This window comes from Echeneis naucrates, chromosome 1, assembly GCF_900963305.1.
Source record: "Echeneis naucrates chromosome 1, fEcheNa1.1, whole genome shotgun sequence".
Classification (NCBI taxonomy): Eukaryota; Metazoa; Chordata; class Actinopteri; order Carangiformes; family Echeneidae; genus Echeneis; species Echeneis naucrates.
Genome location: NC_042511.1, coordinates 14,341,576 through 14,365,639, shown reverse-complemented (window position 1 = coordinate 14,365,639; position 24,064 = coordinate 14,341,576). Strand labels below are relative to the sequence as shown.

General features: G+C 40.2%; 4 protein-coding genes across 5 annotated transcripts in view; 3 read left to right on the top strand and 1 right to left on the bottom strand.

Annotated features, from left to right (window-relative positions):
- zcchc7 (zinc finger, CCHC domain containing 7) overlaps window positions 1–2,975 on the top strand; it is a 42,638-nt gene extending 39,663 nt beyond the window's left edge. For both annotated transcript variants that reach the window (XM_029505281.1, XM_029505275.1), the window contains exons 8-10: window positions 826–921; window positions 1,057–1,174; window positions 1,675–2,975. In XM_029505281.1, coding sequence (XP_029361141.1) covers window positions 826–921; window positions 1,057–1,174; window positions 1,675–2,285 — 825 coding nt within the window. In that variant the 3' untranslated portion in view covers window positions 2,286–2,975. The remainder of the gene's footprint in view (window positions 1–825; window positions 922–1,056; window positions 1,175–1,674) is intronic.
- An 815-nt stretch (window positions 2,976–3,790) lies between these two features.
- Window positions 3,791–12,717, top strand: pgm2 (phosphoglucomutase 2). The gene is made up of 13 exons (XM_029503638.1): window positions 3,791–3,998; window positions 5,546–5,713; window positions 5,973–6,164; window positions 7,006–7,089; window positions 7,242–7,435; window positions 7,779–7,968; window positions 8,394–8,491; window positions 8,831–9,011; window positions 9,421–9,514; window positions 9,979–10,108; window positions 10,826–11,018; window positions 11,492–11,625; window positions 11,880–12,717. The coding sequence occupies exons 1-13, from the start codon at window positions 3,924–3,926 to the stop codon at window positions 11,980–11,982; spliced, it is 1,836 nt and encodes a 611-aa protein (XP_029359498.1). The 5' UTR covers window positions 3,791–3,923; the 3' UTR covers window positions 11,983–12,717.
- Window positions 12,718–13,373: 656 nt separating this feature from the next.
- Window positions 13,374–18,791, top strand: ugdh (UDP-glucose 6-dehydrogenase). The gene is made up of 12 exons (XM_029498850.1): window positions 13,374–13,560; window positions 14,601–14,762; window positions 15,202–15,303; window positions 15,388–15,588; window positions 15,663–15,860; window positions 16,180–16,327; window positions 16,424–16,518; window positions 16,614–16,744; window positions 17,023–17,162; window positions 17,830–17,921; window positions 18,014–18,124; window positions 18,248–18,791. Exons 2-12 carry the CDS (start codon window positions 14,601–14,603, stop codon window positions 18,356–18,358), a joined length of 1,491 nt encoding a protein of 496 aa, XP_029354710.1. The 5' UTR covers window positions 13,374–13,560; the 3' UTR covers window positions 18,359–18,791.
- Window positions 18,504–23,840, bottom strand: lias (lipoic acid synthetase). The gene is made up of 11 exons (XM_029498861.1): window positions 23,688–23,840; window positions 23,286–23,461; window positions 22,727–22,820; window positions 22,213–22,293; window positions 21,941–22,097; window positions 21,575–21,632; window positions 21,362–21,490; window positions 20,731–20,878; window positions 20,576–20,644; window positions 20,371–20,482; window positions 18,504–19,706 (listed from the first exon to the last, which is right to left on the bottom strand). The coding sequence occupies exons 1-11, from the start codon at window positions 23,769–23,771 to the stop codon at window positions 19,645–19,647; spliced, it is 1,170 nt and encodes a 389-aa protein (XP_029354721.1). The 5' UTR covers window positions 23,772–23,840; the 3' UTR covers window positions 18,504–19,644.
- Between the last annotated feature and the right edge of the window lie 224 nt (window positions 23,841–24,064).

Sequence of the window (24,064 nt, the reverse complement as noted above, 5' to 3'; positions counted from 1 at the left end):
GTGATCTCCTGGCCTTTGTGATGGAGATGGGCCCGGCCGGCCTGACCCGATAATGACACGACGCTCTAATAGCATTCATCCTTTTTGCCGCAAAACTACTCAAGCAGAAAAGAGAGAGAGAGAGAGAGAGAGACAGAACAAGAGAGGAGGGGTGGATGAATGTGAGGGGTAGATGTGGGGTGGAAAAAAGAGGGAAGAATGAGGAAGGGAGAGGAGAAGAAAAGAGAGGGGAGGTTAGCTAAACTATGTTTAAGAAATGACACTAGCACAAATCATTTGTAATCTTGGAATCAGGTCTTAGAGGGGCACCCTAGATAAGTGCTAAGGTGTTTTCAGCTCTCCTTGTATGTGTGTGTGTGTGTGTGTGTGTGTGTGTGTGTGTAAATACTCTGTGCCCATGTGTCCTCTCTCTCTCTCTCTCTCTCTATATCAGTGTATATTTGCTGTGTTCACTGGAGCATGGAAGGCTTTCAGAACACTGGCCCATAGGGGATGGGACCCTGTGTCCATAAAACACACACACACACACATAAACTCACAGGCGCTTACTTATCATATAGGGTCATTACCAGGCCTCTAACTATAACCTCAGTAATCAATGCTTTATATCAGCATCCATATTCACCGTGCAATGCATAGCAGCCCATATCAAGAGAGAGCATGGGAATGATGAGCTGAGGAGGAGGATGAGAGACAAATAGTAAGTTAGACCATAGTTACATTGTATCCATTAGGAAAAAAGGAAGAAAAGATCTGAATTTTTTTTTTTTTTTTTGGTTTAAGCTTTATATATATTGTTGGGGATTGTTTTTTTGTTTTTTTTAGACTGAGACAGGGCCTCCTGTAAAGAAGCAGAAAGAGGACAAGGGTCGATCTCCTGCCTACTGCTACAACTGCTCCAGAAAAGGACACTTTGGCCATGTGAGTAGTTCATTTTGTTTGTTTTTTTTGAAGCTGTCATTTTATGGTGACAACAGTGATAATTTTTTGTCTGTGGATGTGAAATCTGTGTGTGCACTAAGACATGTTATGCATTTGTGTGTGTGTTCCCCTCAGGCATGCACAAAACAGAGAATGTTCAATGGTGTGTTTGCCAGCATCCCGTTCATCAGCCACTACGACAGTGTGGAAGACATCAAGAGCAGGCAACACAGGATAAAGCTGAAGGTTCAAGGTAAGTCCCACACAGGATCCTGCGAATAAACAACTGTTTTGCTTGCGACTGTTACTGCGTTACTATTCTCTACGTTGTGCTTGATTTTTATCTGTGGAGTGAAAAAATTACATTTTCTTATTCTATTCACAAGTTTTTTGCGCATTTTAAACACGTGGTCAATAAAATCAGCTAAAAGAAAGGAATGTTAGGTCTCAGCTCTAATTTGTTTCCAAAATAGCATAGCTCGGCACTGAGTTAATTCTTCATAGAATAGTTTGCCATTTTGGGTAATGTGCTTATTCACTTTCTTATATTAGAAGACTGTAAACTGCTGCTGCTCATCTCTCAACTAAAAAGTACATAAGCATCTGTTTCCTACATGGCGAAGAACAACAGTCTAACATTTACCTGATGTTGGTCTAATCTGACATTGGCTCATCATACCAGTAATCCTGTGACAACATTTCTACATGTCTGGAAAAATTAATTCAATCCTTTTGTGCGTCTGTTACTGGCAGATCTGAGGAAAAATGGCTATTTCCCCACCACCTCAGGGACTCCTGTCACTCCAGGACCACCAAAGAAGAAACAAAAGCTCAACCATCACAAAAACAACCACCAACCTAACCATACACCCCACCAAACCCCTAACAACCACAAAACCAGTCGCAGTCATATCTTTTTTAGTGACTCTGACTTTAGGAATGCAACACCCAAAACAAATAAGTTAAGTCAGAACAAAGAGCAGAAAAGCACTGATGTGAAACGATGGAAACCCAAGAGACCCGTGCCCACCTTAAGAGACCCACTGCCACCAGCTAAACTAATTTTTGATGAAGCGGATGACTTTCCCAGAGGAGGTGGACATGGAGAGAAAAAAGATAAAAAGCAGCGGAAAGGGAGAAAGGCGGGCCTGCCATCAAAGGGACAAAGGCACAGCAGATCGCACACTCCCTGGACTGGTGCGAGGCAGGGGTCAGAGGTGATGCAAGAGAATGGAGAGAAGAGGAAGAAGAGGACAAAGAGGAGAGCTCGAGATCGGAAAATGGCTGAGAAAGAACGCTCTGCACCCATGTACCCAACAGATGAGAACCTTTTTATCATTAAACAGAGGAGACGCAAAAGATAGCAACTGTATGTGTGAGATGTGGATGCCAGGGACTGTCAGGGCTGAGGTCCTTACGAGCAGTGTCTTCATGACATTTAGAAACATGACACAGCTCCTGGTGCAAAAGGCACAAGTTTTACTTAAGGAGTTAATGGACCTTTTTTGCAGAATACATCCGGACAAGTCACAGCAGGAGAAGACTGAATGTAAATAATAAAATAAAATTTCATGGCCCTGGTATGGTTCATGCTGCTTCACTATCACACTGACATGACTTGCTGGGACACTTGAAGACATTGGTAAAGGACAGGGTTATAATTTTTCAGCTAACTACTAGAGATATTTAACTTCTGAATACATTTCTGCACAAACTAAGGACAACTGGTTTATTGTCCTATGGCTGACAATGGGACACCAGCAGAGATATAGAGATATTAAATTTACCTGTGAAACATAATTTTTCATTCAGAACTGAAGGGATACTTTTTTCTGTAACACTCATTAATTTGTAAATCATTAAAGTCTATGAACATATTGTAAGCACGTTTAGTGTATATATTTAATTTGTACATTTGCAAAATCGGAAAATGGTCACTTTAACATTACTGACATGTAGCCCTGACAATTTCAGCTATCCAGTATTTGAATACAGTTATTTATCTTAATTATGGTTATAGAATAATGTCTTTTAGTGTTTCACAAAGTCTGGCCTTGTATCACTCACGCTGATGATGCACTAAAGTGATTTGATTCCACTCACTAGATGTCTTTATTGTCCAAATTCAGTTACACACAGGCGGAGTCTTACTGCTGGCACTGTGCAGCTTTGTTTTTAGCCTGCATACAGGATATACAACAGCAGGTCATCTGTTATTTACTGACAGCTCTGATCACCCTTAATTTAGATTAGTTCCATGCAACACAGTTTGAGAAAGCAACACTCTTATCAGTATGATTAACCAGTTATCTTTATTCAGAATTCATATTACATATTGTACTACTTGATTATCAGTAGGTAATCAGAACTATGTCAATATGCATGTGCCTGGGCAATTCCTCCCGGCAGGCCACAGTAGCTCTGCCTAAAGTCAGTCAGAAGCCAAATTATAGCACAAGTTATCTTGTGGCACTTTTCATATAGAGCTATGCTACTTATTACATAAACCCAAGATTCCCTCATGAGCAAACACTTGGCAGGAGAAACTCCCATTTACCCAGGTAGGTGTATTGCCAATACAAGTTCCATATTGAGATTTTACTGCTGCTAGTAAAAATAAACTGTGGTTTGTTATTACAGATAAAGACTTGGGACCAATAGCAGCATGTCGGGTCAGTTCAGCTCTAGGCCAACAGTAACCATTAGCTTTATCAGAAAGGGAAGTTTAAAGCTTTGTGGAAAAAGGGCCATATAAAGAAGGAGCCTGGTGGGTCAAATTGAAACTGAATGTCAGTGAAGCCCTCTGCACTTCTACGCCCCGCGCAAGCCATACGTCATCATGACGTGTTGCGTCGCTCCGCCCCTCGTTTGAATGTCCAAGCTGTCATTTTCACAGGAGCGCTTTTTGCTTTCATTTGGGGCCTCAGGACTTCAGTGTGAGTGCATCCAGCTGCTCCAACCGCAGACAGCGAACCCTCTCTGGACTCCTTTAAGCAACAGGCATGGAAAACGGCTCCTTCTCAACCGGGGACACCGAGCTGGACCGGGCGGTCCGGCTGTGGCTGCGGTTCGACAAGGTAAACAGGCAGCTAGCGAGCTAGCTCAGTGCTAACAGCCAGAAAGCGAAACAAAAAGTATTAGTATTTCAGCTTTAACTTTGACCATTATCGAAATGCCACTATTACTATTCTTTATGCACCAGGATCTCTGAAGGGGTTATGTTACAGCCAGTATCTATAACATTAACACGGCCAGGATGGCTAAAACATCAATGTCACGGTAACAGTTACAATGCACATAATTATAATTGGTAATTCATTTCCAGTTTATCTGAGAAGTTGTTTTCGTCAGTTCAGGAGAACATGCAACAATGTTATAATTTGTGTACAAGCAAGAAAAAAAAATCTAACCCATTCAGAGAATAAAACTTTTTCTAAGAAGAGGCAAATGTGCTAACATAATCCTTTCTTTACAGGAAGTTCCCTTTTTGCTTTAGAATTACTCAAATCACAAAAAATGTTTGTGGGAAATTAAAACCGCTAGAAAGCAAAGTTTTAACTTCCGTGAGTATTGGAATTTTTTTTATCACGATGGCGGAATAGTACCGGTTTGCTATAAGTACAATGTGCAAATAACAAAGCTTTGCATGGCAAAACTGAAAACAGACTGTTATACTGGCCTTTAATAATTTCAGAGTAAAAGAGTAACTTATGATCTTAAATAGACGTAGGATGTCACCAATCAGGTCACGTTGGAAAACGGTCCCCCATTTATTAGTTCTGAGATAACTGAATTAGAGCAGTTTGCTTAGTAGCCCATAAACACGAGGCATCATGTGCACCCAATGTCCTAAAGGTTGACCTTCCTCAAAGGGATTCTTTGAGGTGAAAGCACGTGAGCAGATGAAAATACCCAAATTTCTTAAATTTTATGAAATGTATAAATGCATGTCCAGCATTTTTTTTTTTCAACATCTTGACATGTTTAACATTTTAAATGTAGAAGATATCTTAATTATAGCTGAGCCAATCAGGTAAATTGGGTGTGAGGAAAGTAAAGAGCATCTATCTCCAAGACAAGGGATTTAAATCAACTTTATTGTAAATGTGCTCATGTTACCCATACAGCTACTTTTTAACTGTAGTCGTTTGTGAATTGTTTTTTCCAAACAATCTGATAATTGATTTAAAAAAAAAAAACTAAGTATGACGAATAAGTATGAGCAGTAGCAATTTTTATTTCTCTTCCTGTGGAAGACAACAGAATACTCTTGAGGTTTTGGATGGTTTTTCAGACAAAACTTGACACTTGAATATTTCAGCTTGATCCTTAGGGCGTTGTGATGAGCAGTTCTTACAATTCTCAGATATTTTACTAACTCAACTATTCATTAGGGAAATAACAGTTAATTAGTAATGATAATGAATATTAACATAATATTATCATAAAGGACAAAAAATGCCACCCATCAGCTCTACTAAAGTAGACTAGAACTATTACATTAAAATTTAAATTCAGATTGCTAATTGGCTCTCTGCCTGTTAGATGCATTTTCATTTTTAATAAAAGTAGTTCCTGATAATGATGTGGGTTTTATTCTTATGTTTTTGTTTTGTTTTTTAAGAACCCCAAAACAGTGTCGATGGTGCAGGACCTGGTGAAGGATGGAGCAGTGGAGACCTTGAAGAAATATTTTTCCTCTAGGATGGAGTTTGGTACAGCAGGTCTGAGAGCAGCCATGGGCCCCGGGATAGCCTGTATGAACGACCTCACTATCATCCAGACAACGCAGGTTGGTTAATAGATAACTACTTTAGTGTCTGTACATTAAGTATCAGGTAATGGAAAGTCAGATGCATCTTAGTTCTAGGTTTTCTCTGCTATTTGAATTCTCTTCATGGTTGACTGTGTAGTTGACCGGCCACCATCTTCTTACTCAACATCATAGCGTTTCAGTTTCTGCTTTGTTGTTAAATGTCCACCACTGAGAGTTCCACACTTCCTTTTCTTCAAAGTTTCGCTTATTTCCACACATCTTTTTTGCCTAACAGGGTTTCTGTCGCTACTTGGAGAAGAGTTTTTCGGATCTTAAAGAACGAGGAGTTGTGATTGGTTATGACGCACGGGCCCACCCTCCCAGCGGGGGGAGCAGCAAACATTTTGCCAGACTGGCAGCAGCTGTTTTCATCAGCCAAGGGGTTCCTGTCCACCTCTTTTCTGACATCACCCCTACACCGTTTGTGGTAATCACTTGAATTTCTATTATTTCTGTATCTTTATTTTATTTTTTCTTCATGAAGTCATTGACACAAATGATAGCACACTAGGGTAGCAGGTGTATCATTTACTTTTATTACATTTTAGCTATTATCTATTGATCTATTAGATTTATTTAAAAAAAAAAAATCTTAATTCCAAGAGACCTTTTCTTATGTCAGATCAGTTTGTCTGGTGACATGTTTGCTTGTGGTGTGGGTGACAGTGGGAAAGAGACTACAGGGCAAATTCCATTTTACAAAGTCAAGTTACATAATGTGCGTATGATTCACGAGAGGTTATATGTTATCGTTATATATATCGTGACTATATGTGACTTGGCACGTCACATGTATACATTTTGAAATGAATCATAAAAATGTGCAGGATATACTTACTGCGGCCCAGAGATATAATCTTGACAGCGAGTTACTTACATTTGCTCTGCAACAGTAAGTAGTGATATAAATCTACCTATGTATAAAATTATTTTAACTGAGTTTAAGGCATCATGAAACATGAGCTGCTTTTCTTCATCTAAAGCCATTAAAGGAAATAATAATCTCAGTAACATAATTAATTGCCACTTTTTTCCAAGTAGTTATCTCCAGTCACTTACAGTTTAGTGACTCTCATTTTGCGCTTAAAATGTATGTCACATGTACAAACAGGCCACTTTGTTATCCTCCATATATGGAAGGGGTGAGGTGAACAAAGTGACAGAGCCCTCTTTCATTATTATTTAGCCTTCTTTCAAAAAAAGCAGCCAGTGCATCTCGCAGTATGATTATTGAGTGTACTGGAAAGTAACTAATTGTTCTTCCTCAGCCTTTTACAGTTTCCCACTTGGGTCTGTGTGCTGGTATCATGGTTACTGCCTCGCACAACCCAAAACAGGATAATGGCTACAAGGTAATACTTGTAATTTTTCTTTTTTCCTTTGTTTCATTAAAAGGTCCTCCTGACTTTGGCCCTTATTACATTTTGAAAGTTACCGATAAAAGCAGGGCATTTTTTTTCTGTCATGTTCACTGCTGTCATACCTGTCTCCCTCTCGGTCTCAGGTTTACTGGGAGAATGGCGCTCAGATTGTGTCTCCTCATGACAAAGAAATATCCAAGGCCATAGAGGAAAACTTGGAACCTTGGCCCGAGTCTTGGAGTACAGAGGCTGCCCTGAAGAACCCCTTGCTTAAAGACCCCTACCAGGACATCCACACTGAATACTTCAAAGCAATCCAAAAACACTGTCATCACAGGTGCTCCACTGACACAGCCCCTGCTTCAGACAGAGCAGGTCGTACTGTAGAACTAGATGGACAATGTTCACTGGCTGACTCTAATCAACATGTACCACACCTTAACACAATGGCTACATGGCACACAGCAAAGACACACATTCACAACACGACAGAGTTGACTTGGCGAAATATGTTAGAAAAGACTTTTGACATTACCAGTTAATAATAATGTCAAATTTATAATCAGCAACAAGTCCCATTGTTAATGTTATCAGCGCCTAGTTGTTGGATATCATGGCAATATCACAGTTTTTCTTCTGAAGTGCCGCTCAGGTTTTGACTTTAGCCTCTGTTTCCACAGGGACATAAACAAGACTTCAAAGGTGAAAATTGTGCATACATCTGTGCATGGTGTCGGCCATGCATTTGTCCAGTCAGCTTTTAAGGCATTTGAACTTAACCCACCGTACGCTGTAGAGGAGCAGAAGGATCCAGACCCAGAATTCCCCACTGTCAAATATCCCAATCCTGAGGAGGGAGAGGGAGTCCTGGTATGTAGTGACCATTCACATTATGGTGCCAGCACAAGGCAGTCAAAAGAAAATTCTATTCAATCATCCTGAGAACTGTTTAAACTTTTAAACGGTGATCACCCGTTCCACACATTCCATGAACGCGCTGCAACATACAGAGAAAGCAGGAGAATGTTCAACTGTTTGAACATTGGGACAAATATGGAAAATAATAACCTTATTTCTGATATATTTAATAATAACAATATGTTTGTGGGTGCCACTAAGAATAAGGGAAATAACAATGGCCCCTTTGCAAAGACGAAAGTGTGTGTGTGTGTGTGTGTGTGTGTGTGTGAGTGATTCATTAATTGATTAAATGAAAAAGCATTGCCTTCCCATAATATATACAGTGGATGTTGTGTTTTGTGTGAAGGTGTAATGTGTGTCTTGGTGCTTTACAGACATTGTCATTTGCCCTGGCAGAGAGGGAGGGAGCCACTGTGGTTTTGGCAAATGATCCTGATGCTGATCGACTGGCTATTGCTGAGAAACAGGAAAAGTATGTATGCACGCTTTCAATATATTCAATAATGATATTGTACTACCCTTACCCTTAAGGGACACTTAAACAATGTTGAATTGAACTGATGCCACATCTTTCTGAAAGTGTTTTAAAGGCCAAGTGACAGATGCGGAGGACCACATAGAAACCCATTCCTAACAATTTTTTATTTTTTTTTTACTTGCTGTCAAAATATCACATTTTTTGTTTTGTCATACAAATGTAGCTACAGGTCCTAATAAAATACATTGGCATTATGATGTAAGTGGAATTGGGATTATGTATGTTTGAATTCTATAACTACAAACTGTCTCTGTATGTCGCTCCCTGTGTCAGTGGACAGTGGCGAGTGTTCACTGGGAATGAGTTGGGGGCATTGCTTGGTTGGTGGATGTTTCGCTGCTGGAAACAGCAAACGTCTGATGCCTCTGTTGTGAAGAACCTCTATATGCTGTCGAGCACCGTCTCATCCAAGATATTGCGCGCCATCGCTCTCAAAGAGGGCTTCCACTTTGAGGTAGCACAATCTGATTTTTATTTTTGTACAAATGTAAAACTTGTAAGCATGCAAAACATGCTGAATTGGAAAAGTTAAAATTCAAATACACAGTGCAATCTACATAACTTAAGATTTGTTGTGCTTGTTTTTTTTTTTTTTTTTTTTTTTTACTAATTTTCAACAGTTCTTATCTTATAATTTGAATAGCTTTGATGCAAAATATTTTCTATAAGCCTGTACTAGAGGCTACCACTCCGAATGAAGCTGCTCAATGGTTTCAGTAATTGCTTTTTAAGATAAAATAGAAATTAAGTGGGGTATAAGTGCATGAAAATACAATTAAGTGCACTATTATTGGTGGGCTTCTTCATTGCAAATGTTCAAACTATACACACTAACACACTAGCTGTCACCACTGTTTGGACAGGAAACATTAACAGGGTTCAAGTGGATGGGAAACAGAGCCAGAGACCTTTTGGACCAGGGCAAGACTGTTCTCTTTGCCTTCGAAGAAGCTATAGGTATGGACGCACAGGCAAAATTAAAAAGCAAAGATTCACGTTGTCCAATGCTATATTTAGGAGGTATATCGATCTAATTACTTGTATGCAATATCACATTTAAACGTAGGTACAACTTGGGCCTCGTACAACAAGCTGTTGTGTAACTGTGGTAGAAAATTGAATTATCTCAGTTTGTTGTCACTTAGCAGTTCAAAAAAAAAAAAAAAAAAAATCCTTTTACCGTCATACACTGACGTGGGTTGGTTGAGTTTCAGTTATTGCAGTTTTTGGGTCATGCTCACAGTCAAACATGTACTGCGTTAAAAGCTGGGGTCAGCTTGACTGATGCTTAGTCAAACACACGCACACAGTTTAGAGTTTTCCCATTTAATATTATGATGCTATAATTTGAATCATTTACATTTGTACACACTATTAGTAAAAGAAGGAAGTGACTGAAAGTGTGTTTGCTTCTATTTCAGGATATATGTGTAGTCCCTGCGTATTAGACAAGGATGGAGTGAGTGGGGCCGCTATAGCAGCAGAGATGATTTCCTATCTGGCTACTGAAAACATCAGCCTTTCTCAGCAGCTCACTTCTGTCTACACAGAGTAAGACATGCTCGCACATAAGGGACGTCACTGTTACAATCACCAAATCTTTCTCACTAGACGCTGCTACACTGCACTGTTTGAGCAGACATTTTCAGACTTGTGCTCAAAAGTCAAGGGCATGTATATTGCTGAGAGGACTTTTAATTTTTCCATATTAAAATGCATGTATCCAACAATTACATGGTGATGTGTCACCAATTTTTTACACAGTGGGTTTCCAGCAAAACAAATTTGATTAAACATTATGTCTCAAGTGATATGGTTTTTATTCGCTACACTACATCATATAAATTTTTGTACCGATAGCAAAAAATTTCAGCTGGGCATTATTGTCACGTTTGGGGAAAATTGTTCTTAATTTTGCCTTTTTATGCTTCTTTAGCATAAGAGATGTGGGAGGTTGAGTCATTTCAATGAAATCAAACTTTTATTAAAAAATCTAATTTGAATGACAACTCAATTTGTAAAATTTCACCACTTAAAATAATACATGGACAAACAACCCCATAATTTGTGTTCACTAAACAGCTACATTTGTTGTTGACTCCTGAGACTTCTATTGTTGATTACAAAGGACTCGATAAAGGAGGAGTTCAAATCAAAGGAAAAAGTGTGATTTCCAACCTTCCTCATTAAACTAATCTGAGTTTGATTTCTATCACCATGACATGTTGACTAAAAACTGTCGATCCACTCTCTACTCCTCTATGTCAGGTACGGCTACCACATGAGTAAGAACTCCTACTTCATCTGCCACAACCAGGATGTGATCAGAAGCTTGTTCGAGCGTCTGCGCAACCATGATGGCCAGAAGAACTCGTATCCCACTGAATGCGGTCGCTTCCCCATCTCTGCTATACGGGACCTGACCACCGGATATGATAGCAGCCAACCTGATAAGAAGGCTGTAAGGGTGCAAACTCACCTGTACATTCACCTGGAAAATTACCAAATTAGTTTTTTACCATTCATGTTTTTTACATGGATGTGAAGTTGTATTTATCATTTGCACAAAAACATCATATTGTTGGCCATTAGGCTTTTGGGGGCTTGAAAAAGGAAGCATGTCAAGAGAAAGAGGGGACTACTGCTATGAGCAGTTTCCTACCAGGAATGGTGTCAACAATAACATCTTTAAATGATAACTACATAACAGGAAACTGAAAGAAAGACATTATGTTTTCAAACATTATAAATGTAAAAAATACTGTTGGGATTATTTCAAGGATTGCACAGTGCTCTCACACATTGTGGGTAAAAATTGGATAGAACTTGATATTCAGTAACCGCAATTTCCAGCTCCAGTTTTGAAAACTTCTATCACATTTGGCAGACAAATTAAAAATATGTCAGATATAAGACATTTTGTTTCTCTCCCAGGTTCTTCCTGTCTCCAGTTCAAGTCAAATGATCACCTTTACCTTCTCTAATGGGGGTGTGGCCACTATGAGGACCAGTGGTACAGAGCCAAAAATCAAATACTACACTGAACTCTGTACAGCACCTGGTAACAGGTAGGTGCACAATTTCCTCAAGTTATCGCACCTTAACAGTCTTTGTTTTGTTTGATTAAAAGCCAGAGATTGAATTTGCAACCATACAAAATAGAAAAGAAGCAAATTGTCATGTTGATAAACCTGAAAAAATGTATTGTTGCATTTTCCTCTAAAAAAGGATGCAAGGCAACTATAATATAATTGTATTTGAACATAATTTTTGTAATTATATAATTTACCATATTCCTTCCTTCTCTCTGGGTCTCTGACAGTGATGTGGCGTACCTGAAGAAGGAGCTGGATGAGTTGGTTGATGCCATCATTGAAAACTTCTTTGAGCCACAGAAAAATAAATTGCAGCCCAAGCCAGAGTAGTGCTGGTCATCTCTGACCACCATTTCACTTTATGCCTTAATCACACCACAAGGGATTCTTGTAGTTCAACCTTGCACCCTTTTTATAACTATAATAATGATTTATGTTGTTGCTAGTTGGACCAATAAGAGCTGGATGTTGTACTTATGCCTGCTGATGGATCTTAGTCATCTAACTTGCAGGCAGCGTCTAACTTTCATTTTTGTTTGGGACAAAGTTATGGATCCAGTGCCAGTTTTATCTCCAGCAAACATTGTGCATCAAAGACACATGATTTTGATGTATCGCAGTGCCTGTGATCTTCAAACACGGCTTTTTGTCACACTACAGCCAAAGTCCTTCCTGCTTCCTGACTTAGATATACAAACTTCTGTATATTTGCTTAAATGTAACATTATGCATTCTGAATTGTGCTTAAGCATCACACTTTCACATGCAGAGTTACAGCAGTGTAAGTAAGAATTGCTGAGACTGATATTGTAACTCTGACTTTGATGTTGAGTTACAGAGTTGTTTCAACAGATATTCACGCATTCCTCAGCGCTTGATATGAAGAGTTGTCAGAACTCATAAGGGACCATTGATGCCACTAAGTTAAACATTCAATTAACTCACCATTATTTCAATTTATGTTGTCTGACTGCTCTTCCAGTGTGTAATCAGCAGCTGACCTTTCCTGATGTACCTCATATACTGTGCAGGAACCCAATACAATAAAATTAGGTTCTCCTCTGACAACCAGTCAAGTGTAGTTTGTGTCTGTCTGCACTCATACATATACAGTGAAAACTGAAGGGAAATGTGTTAAGATCGATTTAAATTAATTATTACATTAATAAGAACCCTCATGTACTGTGTAAAATAGCTACAAAAAAAGGAAAATGAATCGGGAAATGGAGAAATATTTGATTAGTGTGATCTCCCGCTGGACACTAGGGGGTGTACTGTAAGAACAAATGGACATCGGAGCATTGCTGGAGACGGATATGTTTGTCTTCTGTGTGTGAGGTCAGGTCTCAATAATCGATGGTATGGTAGAGCTGCTCTTTTCAAAGAATAATTTGACATTTTAAGTTTAAAGAATTATTACCTAGTCGTCTGACCACTGTAGTATGTTTGTTGTTGTAAGTTGCCATCAATCTACTGCCCATCCAGTATAAAACGCTGCTGTGACGCTTCGACCAGCCTACAATGGCATTGATATGATAATCGGCCTTTTGTTTGATGTGGTAAAAAAAAATCTACCAACCGAGTTCATATAACAAATTCATGAGGAGCAACGTAGACCGCTTTCTTGCTTTTAATTTGGAAGTGTCCGACCGGAAGTAGCGCTGCGGTCTCCCGGGGTGACGGAGCTGGCGAACTCTGCAGAGCGGAGTCAGTGCGCAGGAAGCTGCTGCGGGGAAAAGTTGGGAGAGGAGTCAGCTCTAGGTCGGGTGGTTTCTTGTCGGGTTAAAGATATCTAATTTTGGGTCAGAACAGTAGCTCCGGACTCCACGTTTGGTCCCCACACACAAGACTCATCGAACCGAAGAGAGAAGATCATCCGTGAAGGAACCGAGCGTCGAGTTGGCAGAGGTAACGATACGTTAGCTAATGGATTCTAGCTAGGATTGTTAGCTGCCTCAACACAGGCACCCATTCATTTTTTCCTCTCTCTCTGTCTTTGAGTGAGGGAAAAGGAGAGAAAACCAGCACACATTTTCTACCTTTTCTAACGTGAATGTTCCTCTGCTGTCTCCAGACTTGCTCTGGAGACAGCAGAGCTCACTTTAACTAGCAGAGTGGTACTCTGGGGAAAAAGGTGCTTTTCACGTTAGACGTGGCTGAGAGTCGATGAAAGGCTCTTTATCTGAGCAGGCTGTAACGGTACGGCTGGGACGCATACCACACCTACACAGGACCAAAGGGAGGCACGCAGCTCTGTAGTAAATCATTTAAACAGCACACACAACAGTCCCATTTCAATCAACATTCATGTATGATGACTGGGTGTGCGCCTTTTCAACGCTATCTACTATATTGTTCTCTCAGTCGCAAATTCCTGAACTCGGTAACAAAAGATTAATGAATGGACTAATTATGAAAGATTAATAGATTATAGTAAGAGATTAATATATAAACTTTGGCTAGTTTGTTGGGGAACTGTATTTACTGATTTGGCCAAAACTTAAAAAACTAAAACTGGCGACCAAACGAACTTTTCTTTTACATATTTGCCTTTAAGTATAAATCAGCTTGTGGAGCTTATATTGCTAATTGTAAATCATCTATTCTTGACTTCAAAAAATTAAAGACTTTAATTTGCTTTGCATCAAACAATCTTGAGCTCTCAAATGTGAGAGTTTTCTGCCAATCTATGTAATTGTACATTTAGACCTTTGGGTTTTGGACAACAGATTTAACCTGCGAGGGAATTTCATAAACCTCTTGAGTTTTCTGATGAAAAACATTGATTAGTCAAACATTATTATCAGCTATGATCTTTTTATGTCAAAACGATTAATTTGCATGAAAGCAATCATTAGTTTCCACTTGTGAAATGCTTTTTTAGGGTTGCATTTTCAAAGAAAAAGACACATTCTGGATTTTAAAAAAGTTTCATGTTTTTTCCTCAGATGTTTCAGATAAAAAGGATCTGTTGCATTGGTGCTGGATATGTAGGAGGCCCAACATGCAGTGTGATCGCCCAGATGTGTCCAGAGATCACTGTGACTGTCGTGGATGTTAATGAGTCACGCATCAAAGCCTGGAACTCAGACACTCTGCCAATATATGAGGTAGCATTTAAATGTTATAATCGCAAATCTGTACCAGAGGTCTGTGTGACATATTAGGTGCACTGATACGGCAGGTGTGTTTCCCCTAATTTCTTATCTTGGCTTTGATATCCATGAAAAAATTTGCTACACCGTTTAAATTTGTTGAAAGTGAAGCTGTTGCTTGGCAACGCTAGTTTTTGTACAATGTTACCCAATCTTCTGACGAAATGAAACATAAATTAGTTCCAGACTGTTTTGTAACCTCTCTACGTCAGCCACAACCTCAAGGTATTACATCATTATGAATGAGTAGTGAAAAGGGCACTCTAAGACCACTACAAGCCAAGTCATTGCTAATTTGTTTTACGTTAGTAACAAGTAAGTATTTCTGACAAATGTTTGTGTTTTATAGAATCACTGACACACACCCTTGTTTTTCCACTTCTTCTCACATCAGCCGGGTCTGAAAGAGGTTGTTGAATCATGCAGAGGGAGAAATTTGTTTTTCTCTACGGACATAGACTCAGCCATCAGGGAGGCTGACCTCGTCTTTATTTCTGTGAGTTCATCATTTCCTCCTGACAACACACACCAACACAGTCTGGACAGCTAATTAATTTTCTAACCCACCATGGTTTCACAGGTGAACACCCCAACGAAAACCTACGGGATGGGGAAGGGTCGTGCAGCTGACCTCAAGTTCATTGAGGCATGTGCTCGGCGGATTGTGGAAGTGTCTGATGGCTACAAGATTGTCACAGAGAAGAGCACTGTTCCCGTCAGAGCAGCTGAGAGCATTAGACGAATATTTGATGCCAACACCAAGCCCAGCCTTAACCTACAAGTTAGTATCATGACATGTAAAAAACTTGCTTTCATCTGTCGTCACATCTTTCTAAAGCGTAGATGCTGTGTCAGGTGTTGTCCAACCCAGAGTTCCTTGCGGAGGGAACAGCGGTGCGGGATCTGAAGGAGCCAGACCGTGTCCTGATTGGTGGAGATGAAACAGCTGAAGGTCAAAGAGCCATCCGAGCTCTGTGTGCAGTCTATGAACACTGGGTTCCCAAAGCACGAATCATCACCACAAACACGTGGTCGTCCGAGCTGTCCAAACTGGTGAGAGTGGGACCCCATCTACTGATTATTTTTTCAATTAATCTTTCTGTCTACAAACTAACAATGTATGCGAATCTTGTCAAATGTTTTACATTTTTTCTTTTAAAATATTAGTTCTTTCAAACATATAAAGAACTTATTGTTGCAGTTATACATATGACAAAGTGTCAAATTCCCACATGCATGCATGTGGTTATGTTAATGTGTGCATAATATTCGTAGATATAATACTGATTGCTCACTTCATCACTGCAGGTCTAACTTAGTGTTTTTTCAGCAGTATTCTGCTGTTATTCAATCTAAGTGTGTATGTGTGTAGGCAGCCAATGCATTCCTAGCACAGCGCATCAGCAGCATCAACAGCATCAGTGCTCTGTGTGAGGCCACCGGAGCTGACGTGGAGGAAGTTGCCAAGGCAATTGGCATGGACCAGAGAATTGGAAGCAAATTTCTCAAAGCCAGCGTGGGTAAGAGATTTGGCCACGAGACGCTTAAAGTGAGGTTGATGTAATGAAAGAGCTTACACTTGTCTCTAATCTCTGTCTCTGTGCCACGCTGGCCAGGTTTCGGTGGAAGCTGTTTCCAGAAGGATGTGCTGAATCTGGTGTATCTCTGCGAGGCCCTCAACCTTCCTGAAGTTGCCTCCTACTGGCAACAGGTGAGAACTATCCAGCCTAGCTTTACATTTTTGACTTTACTGGAAATCTTTTCTCTCTGTATTTACCTTATTCTCAATGTCTGTGTTTTTTGAAGGTGATAGACATGAATGAGTACCAGAGGCGGAGGTTTGCCTGCAGGATCATTGACTGCCTGTTCAACACTGTTACTGGCAAAAAGATTGCTCTACTTGGCTTCTCTTTCAAAAAAGATACAGGTGACACAAGGTGAGTCTCTGATTCTTTGTCATATTTCCCTCACACATCCTTTGTAGATATTTATTTCAGTTGGTGTCCTTGCACACTTTTTACCTGTCAGCGTTGTCAGTTTAATCACTAACTCAGCATTGTAAGAAACGCCTTGAGCCCAATTACCCCAGTAGATAGCCTTTGTACATATAAAACATGCAGAGTCACCGTTGAGCAAATTTGATTCTGCATGAACATCTGCCTTTGGACTGTGAACACTTAACTGACGAAAACATGTGCCTGTGTTACAACTTCAGAGAGTCATCAAGTATCTACATCTCCAAATATCTGATGGATGAGGGAGCCAAGCTCTTCATCTATGACCCCAAAGTTCTTAAAGAGCAAATCATTCATGACCTTTCTCAGCCCAGCATCTCAGAGGACAACCCAGAAAGAGGTGTGTGCTTGTGTGCATTTTCAGCAGTGAAAGGCTCATCAACCCTCCCATGGAAGAATTTTCTCTGCATTACATATAATATGTTATAAAAGAGAGGGAGGATGGCGTGAGGCTTAGGCTGGACTGATCACACGGGCAGTATCCTAAATCTCTCAGCCACCCCTCTATTATTCCTACCGCCATCTTGCAACACTGTCTGTGCCTTAAAAATAACTACCACAGATTAAATTGGATAGTAAAAAACTATTTTAACAGTCTATAATTGGTAAACAATAAGAGTAAAGCACTGAAAGGCATGAATATCTACAAACTACATAAGCTAGCCTTGCAATACCGTGTGCAGCTTGTAGTTAAAGTTTGTTATGAGCTGAATACTTGGTTTTCTGAGCCTTTCATGATCCTCCAAAGATAGTTTACCATTTCTTAGACCAAATGACCAAACAGGGTTAAAAGGCGTTAGCTACAACCTGAGATTGAATTTATTTTCATTAAAACATCTTTTGTCACTGGTACCATGTAAAGAAGTAATCCCAGAAATTCAAATCAGTAAAACCCAAATAGTTCCCACAATCTGGTAAAATGCACACAAGTTAAAAATGTTCAGTAATGAATTGTTTATTGTTCAGAATTCAAAGATTTCCGTGATCTATTTTGGATATTTTCTTAGTGTCAGAGCTGGTCACTGTAACCTCAGACCCCTATGAAGCGTGCCAGAGTGCACATGCATTGGTCATCTGCACTGAATGGGACATGTTTAAGGTCAGATTTTTTTTATATTTATTAAACTGCCTCATGTTGAAGTCATCCTTGAGAATGAATGTTAAAGAGAAACCCTCCTCCCTCCACCATAGGAACTGGACTATGAGAAGATTTATAAGAAAATGCTAAAGCCAGCATTTATATTTGATGGTCGCAGAGTGTTGGACCACCTTCATGCTCATCTCCAGAACATCGGTTTCCAGGCGAGTAGACTTATTATGCACACAAAAAATATACATATTTTTAAATCAGCTGATGAACCGACTGCCATAAGTAACAACTTTTATTCAGCTTCTGTTGCTCTGCTGCTTTTTTTCTCTCCACAGATCGAGACCATTGGTAAGAAGGTGACAGCGACAAGAATCCCCTACACCCCAGCAGCTGTTTGTCCTCGCATCAGTGCCACTGAGCCTCCCACCAAGAAAGCCAAAGTTTAAACACTGACTCTCAGTCCAACCAGTCACACAACGCATTCCTCCCTCAGCCTAATTGTTGTCAATGTCAGTTACCACCTGCTGCTCAAAGGCAGGAGATTTATCGAGCCGCCATAGAACAATTGTGTGGAAGAAATTAAATAAGTCATTCCACCCACAAAGAGGTTTATTTTATACCGTCCATTTCAGGTGCAGTTATACAAGTGCTGTACATGTACTGTGCTGAATGTTTTAAAGGAATTAGCCTTAGTCTACTTTCTTACTGTATTTACGATATAATCAAGTATTATTGGTACATTTCAAATTTTTATACTGTATTTTAAAATATTTTTTATAAATCATCTTACTGTGTCAAAATTTCCTCTAGATCAGTGACTACAAGGGCCATTGCAATAAAATGATGTCCTTCATCTGTGTCTGTTATTTATTCATAGCTGGTGAAGAAAAACCAACAGTGAAAACAAGGAAATGTGGACTGCGGTTTTTTTTATTCTATAAATATACATTTAACATTTTTGTCTTATCAGTGTGCAAAATAAATGTACATCTTTCTTATCTGTGTAAAGCTTACATTTTGGGGATTTAGTGAAAACAACAATTTGAGCCCAAATTATGTCTTCTTTAGATCATTGGGCATTCGATTAGTTCATTTCTTAACAACTTGTTCTTTTCAAGCGTACTTGCAATTTCAGAAGGAGTCCTTCACAGAAATTTCCAGTCCAGAAACCAAAAGACCTCGCCTAATTACACCATTGGCCCTGAAACAGCAGGCATCAAAGCCCTCGTAAATAGAGCCAGTTGTGAAAGGTCAGCAGCACTTTACCTGAAGTCCAAGGCCCCTGAGGGGAGGGTGTGCGTGGTGGATGTGATTTAAGGGCCCCTGAGGTGCACAAATAGCAGATTACAGCCACTGCTCACACTGGGTTGTGTTTTTTCCTGGGAGTATCATGTGGTCAGAATCTGCCCTAGTTATGTACACGTCCAGAGGCCTCTTCCTGCCCTCTGTTATCGTTGATCACCTCTGAAAATGTAGAACTCTGGGTCGCCACAAGTTGACACCAACAAGTCTTGCTAATGTCACTGCTTCCCGCTTACTTTCTGCCACCTGGCTACTTTTATAAAATTGCACAGGTTGTTACTACTCACGATGATAAATGATTTCCTGTGCTTTGTGTTATAACGAAGTATTGTGGTGTTGCGAGAGTAAAGATGAATTTGTACCTGTAAATATCTGTAGTTAAAAATACATGTCAAAGCAATATGAAGGGCTGACTAGGAGCTTCTGGTTTTCATTCTGCTGTCGCAACTTCTGCTTTTCTCTTCATTAGTAGATTCTTCAGGAAGAACTCACCTGTAAAGGTGGGGGGAAAATACAAAATAACATTACTACACTTCTACTTTTTACCTTTACACTACCATTATCTGTTCATCTTTGTCAGGATGGAGGATTTGTTTTAATTTCACAAATTTCACAAAATCACATCTATGCCTTTATCCACACTTCCTCCCCACACCCCAGCATCACTTTTCAAAATAAAAACAATCCATTCCACATTTACATAAATAAAATTTGGGAAAATCAGATGGATTTAGTTTAAAAAATAATTATCAGACCTTTGTACTTAGTAAGTGCATAACTTCTCTTTTCCTCATCATCTTCACTTTTTACTAAATTAACTGACTTCCTGTTTTGCTGCTTCAACTTCACTGCAATGAACACGGACCCATCATATTTAAAAAAAATGACTAACACATGCATACACTTTCAGAACCGTTTTCTTATGATAATCCGAAACATTACTGGGGAACATTTTTAATCTGGGCAACTTTATACATAGAATGAGTGAACTCTCGAAAATTATATTTGGGGACTCTTAGTAATGAGTTTCAGCTTTGAACTTAAAATATGCTACAATTTCAGACAAACGGATATCACATAGGGTAGTCCTGTATGTCACCTGACTGAGCTCTATAATGTACGCTGTCCCATGTTTGTGCTGTGTAAAGTTTCTTACCAGCTTTATAGGAGGATCGCACTAGTGGGCCGCTGGCTGTGTAAACAAAGCCCAAATCATTCCCAACTTTCTCCCAGTGGGCAAACTTCTCTGGAGTGACATATTCCTCCACCTAAACCCAAACACATGCCATCATTTTACCAAATGTTCTTTCCCACCCTGCCACGGTAAATTGAGAATCCTGTGCAGAACATGCTGAGTTTACCTTCAGGTGGCGTTTAGTGGGCTGCATGTACTGTCCAAGAGTTAGACAGTCTACGCCTGCCTCTCGCAGCTCTGCAACATCAGCACAACTCCACGGTCAGAAAATCTTTGTGGTTCACATCTGAATGGGTGTCTATATGACATGTGAGAGTACACACCAGTCAAAGTGTTGCGTATCTGTTGGTCAGTCTCCCCAAGTCCCAGCATGATGGAAGTCTTGGTCAGCACGGTGGTATTGACCTTTTTAGCGTGCTTCAGGACACTCAGAGACTGGTCAAAGTTCGCTCTGGGGTCACGCACATGCCTGGAAACAGACAGGACAGAAAACCATCCTGAGTCATTGTAATAAATAAAAAATTAAAGGTAAATATGGTTGTGTCACCACCATTTGTCTTTGTCTTTTTTGCTTTTTGTGGTCTTGAAGCTGTACTGTAACCTTACTGACTGGTGATTGTGTTTGTGGAAAACAGAAAACGCTCCAAAAAAGGAAACTGGAAACGTAGAAGCAGGGAAGAGGCCTTGTTGTCCCACCCACTGGACAATGTGTGTTTTAATACTTTATCTTCCTTCTTGGTGACTGATGACACCAAAAATACAGTGAAACTGTTTTTTTCTCTTCTTATAATTCAAATTACTTTTGAATGAAATTCTGACATATTTAAGACATATAATTATTTAAGGCCAATATTATATTCTCAGCTTTTGTGCATTCATCATCTAAAAAAAAAACAAAAAAACAAAACTCACACAGTTGTAAAATACACAAGTAAAAATGTTGAGTTATTACCTCTGCAGCTCACGCACTGTCTCAACATTGTGGGCATACACATCTAACCCAGACAGAGCGATCGTCTCTACTGCTGCCAGGTCACCTCGGAAATCAGGGGTCAGACATTCAACCAGGATCTGAGGATTTCTGCGTGATGATGACAAAAGGTGATGCTTTATACACTTTTCACTGACATTCAGATATAAACTCAGAAGGGAAGGGAGATTATACCTTTCCTTCAAGTTAGAGACGGTCTTGGCAAAGTGCTCTGCCCCTCCATCAGCTATATCTGCACAAAAAAGCGTGGCATTAGAAAAGGCCACTGATTTGAATTTAAAGACATTTCTCTTTCTTTTTTTTATGCAATGTTGTTTTGAACACTTAGTCTTTAAACTGACTCATAAGTCAAGTGACTGGTTGACCAGATCTAAAGAGACCATCCGTGGAAAAAGATGGACTGAGTTTACTTCGCTTGGAAAAATCCAGAATCCTAACCCTATCAGTTTATCTTCCAGATTTGGAAGTAATTTCATTGCTAACTATGATGGAAAGTGTGTGGAGGAGTTTGGTAGAAGCACTGATGTAGGAGGTTATTACCATCTCTGTCAACTGAAGTCAGCACTACATAGTCCAGCCCCCAGGCGGCGATGGCCTTGGCTGTATTGTAGGGCTCATCTGGGTCCAGGGGCGGGGGCTGACGGGCTGTCTTCACTGAGCAGAACCTGCATCCACGAGTACACGTGTCTCCCATCAACTATACACAGAGAGACAGAGCAAACACAAAACGACTGAGCGGTTGGTTGAAAAGGTGCTCTTTCTAAAATTTAGACCAGATCAGTGAGTTTAGTCGCAGGACACTGGTAACTGACCATGATGGTGGCTGTGGCCGTGGCATACTCTCCTCCTCCCCAGCACTCCCCAATGTTTGGACACCTGGCCTCCTCACACACCTGAGGAAAGAGAGACAGTTGTGTTCTGCAACAGTAATCAAATGAAAGACTTTTTTCTTACACTTCTCACTTTTATACTCATGCAAGAATGAATGAAAACAAACAATAAAGCCTGCAATTGTTTATTCAGTACACAAAGTTGTGAACATTTATATCATGCTTTTATTAGTACTTCCCAACACTGGGCCCAGCACCAGCAGCCAGAGAGACTAGGGAGGCAATAGCTAAAGAGACTGTTAGTATTTCTTATTTGAAAGCTCGAGAGGTCAGTGAAGGGAGCAGAAAGACAAACAATTTAAAAAAAAAATAAATAAATAACTGATTCAAAATGCAAAAAGGAACTCTAAACAACTCTGTCTCAAAATGTCTGTGCACACCATAGGCTGCATTAATTTCTGTGTGATCTCTGAGGCTCTTCTAACATATAACTCACTGTGTGCAGGTTGAGGTCTCTCAGCGTGTTCTTCAGTCTGTTATAGTTCTTTCCAATGGGGATCTCTGTCTTGAGCCACGGAGGAAGCCGTAGCCTGAAATGATACAACAGCACAGCTCAAAGCTGAGGGCAGTACAGCGCATTAAAACCGAAGGGTGAGGAAGCCAGGACAGAACTTTCTTGCTCAGTCACCTCATTCGACGTACACATGTATATTAAGTATAAATGCATATCTTCATGTCTGGCGTTTCTGTTAATTTGTGTTTGTGCGCCAGGCTTCATGGTGCATTATTTGTGTTTACATACACTTGTCTGATCTACATCCTTTTAATATTGTTCTACCTATGTATCGGTAGCATTGATCTAATGTTACACTCTGTTTAAAAAAAAAAATCTCTGGCACATTTCCAGTTTTTATTAATATTTCTATGTTGGATAAACCAATAAATATATCAATGAGGACATTTGACCTTCTGATGAATGAACTCGGCTCAGCCTGTGGTGACGTTTTGTCTGATCTGGTCTTTGAGCCCTTCTGATAACAAACCTGCTGTCTCACCTCTCTCCCCTCTGTCTCTTCAGGTTTCCTCTGTATTCGGCCCACTTGCTTTTCTCAGACAACTCCCCTGAAATGAAGTCTTGCAGATCGGGCCCGCCGTCGGTCAGTAGCTCCTTCTTTCTGTCAGGCCGGTCTGGGGAAGATCTGGCCACAGTTGACAGACAGCTGGTATAAACCTGGAGAAGGCGGACAAGCCGGGTTAGTTCAGATAGCTCTGCTGTGGAGAGTCTTTTAATAAAACCACACGCTGTCACCGCGTCGATTGCCACTTTATTTCATAAAGCAGGTGAGCAGTTGAACGCAAACCCGCTTTAGGTCGTCCCACCAGGCCCCAACATGGGCTTCACGTCCGACCGCCGCCGCGGCCCGCTCGCCGGCCTGCAGCCGAGTTAAGATACTCACATGCGGGATGATTCTGGGACTCAGCCACGCACGGTTGGTGGAAAAACGACCGGCGACGCAGCAACTTTGTGTGAGCAACGCCATGACTTTAGCTAGCGGGCGACTGTCTTCAGTCACAGACCCTCGACGAGCTTTTGCTTTGGTCTGATGCTAATGCTGTATTCAAGTGACATTTCAAGATTGCGTAAAAATGAAAACCCTCCTGGGAATGCCGTAAAATGAATGGACGTCAACGGCAGTCTATTAAAAAGTCGTAAAACAGCTGAATAGAAATCGCAGGTGATAGATGGACCAAGAAAAGTGTGCGGATTTAGACTAACAATTGAAATACGTTACAAGTTGTTTATTTACAAGATGTAATTTTATTTAAATGCGGA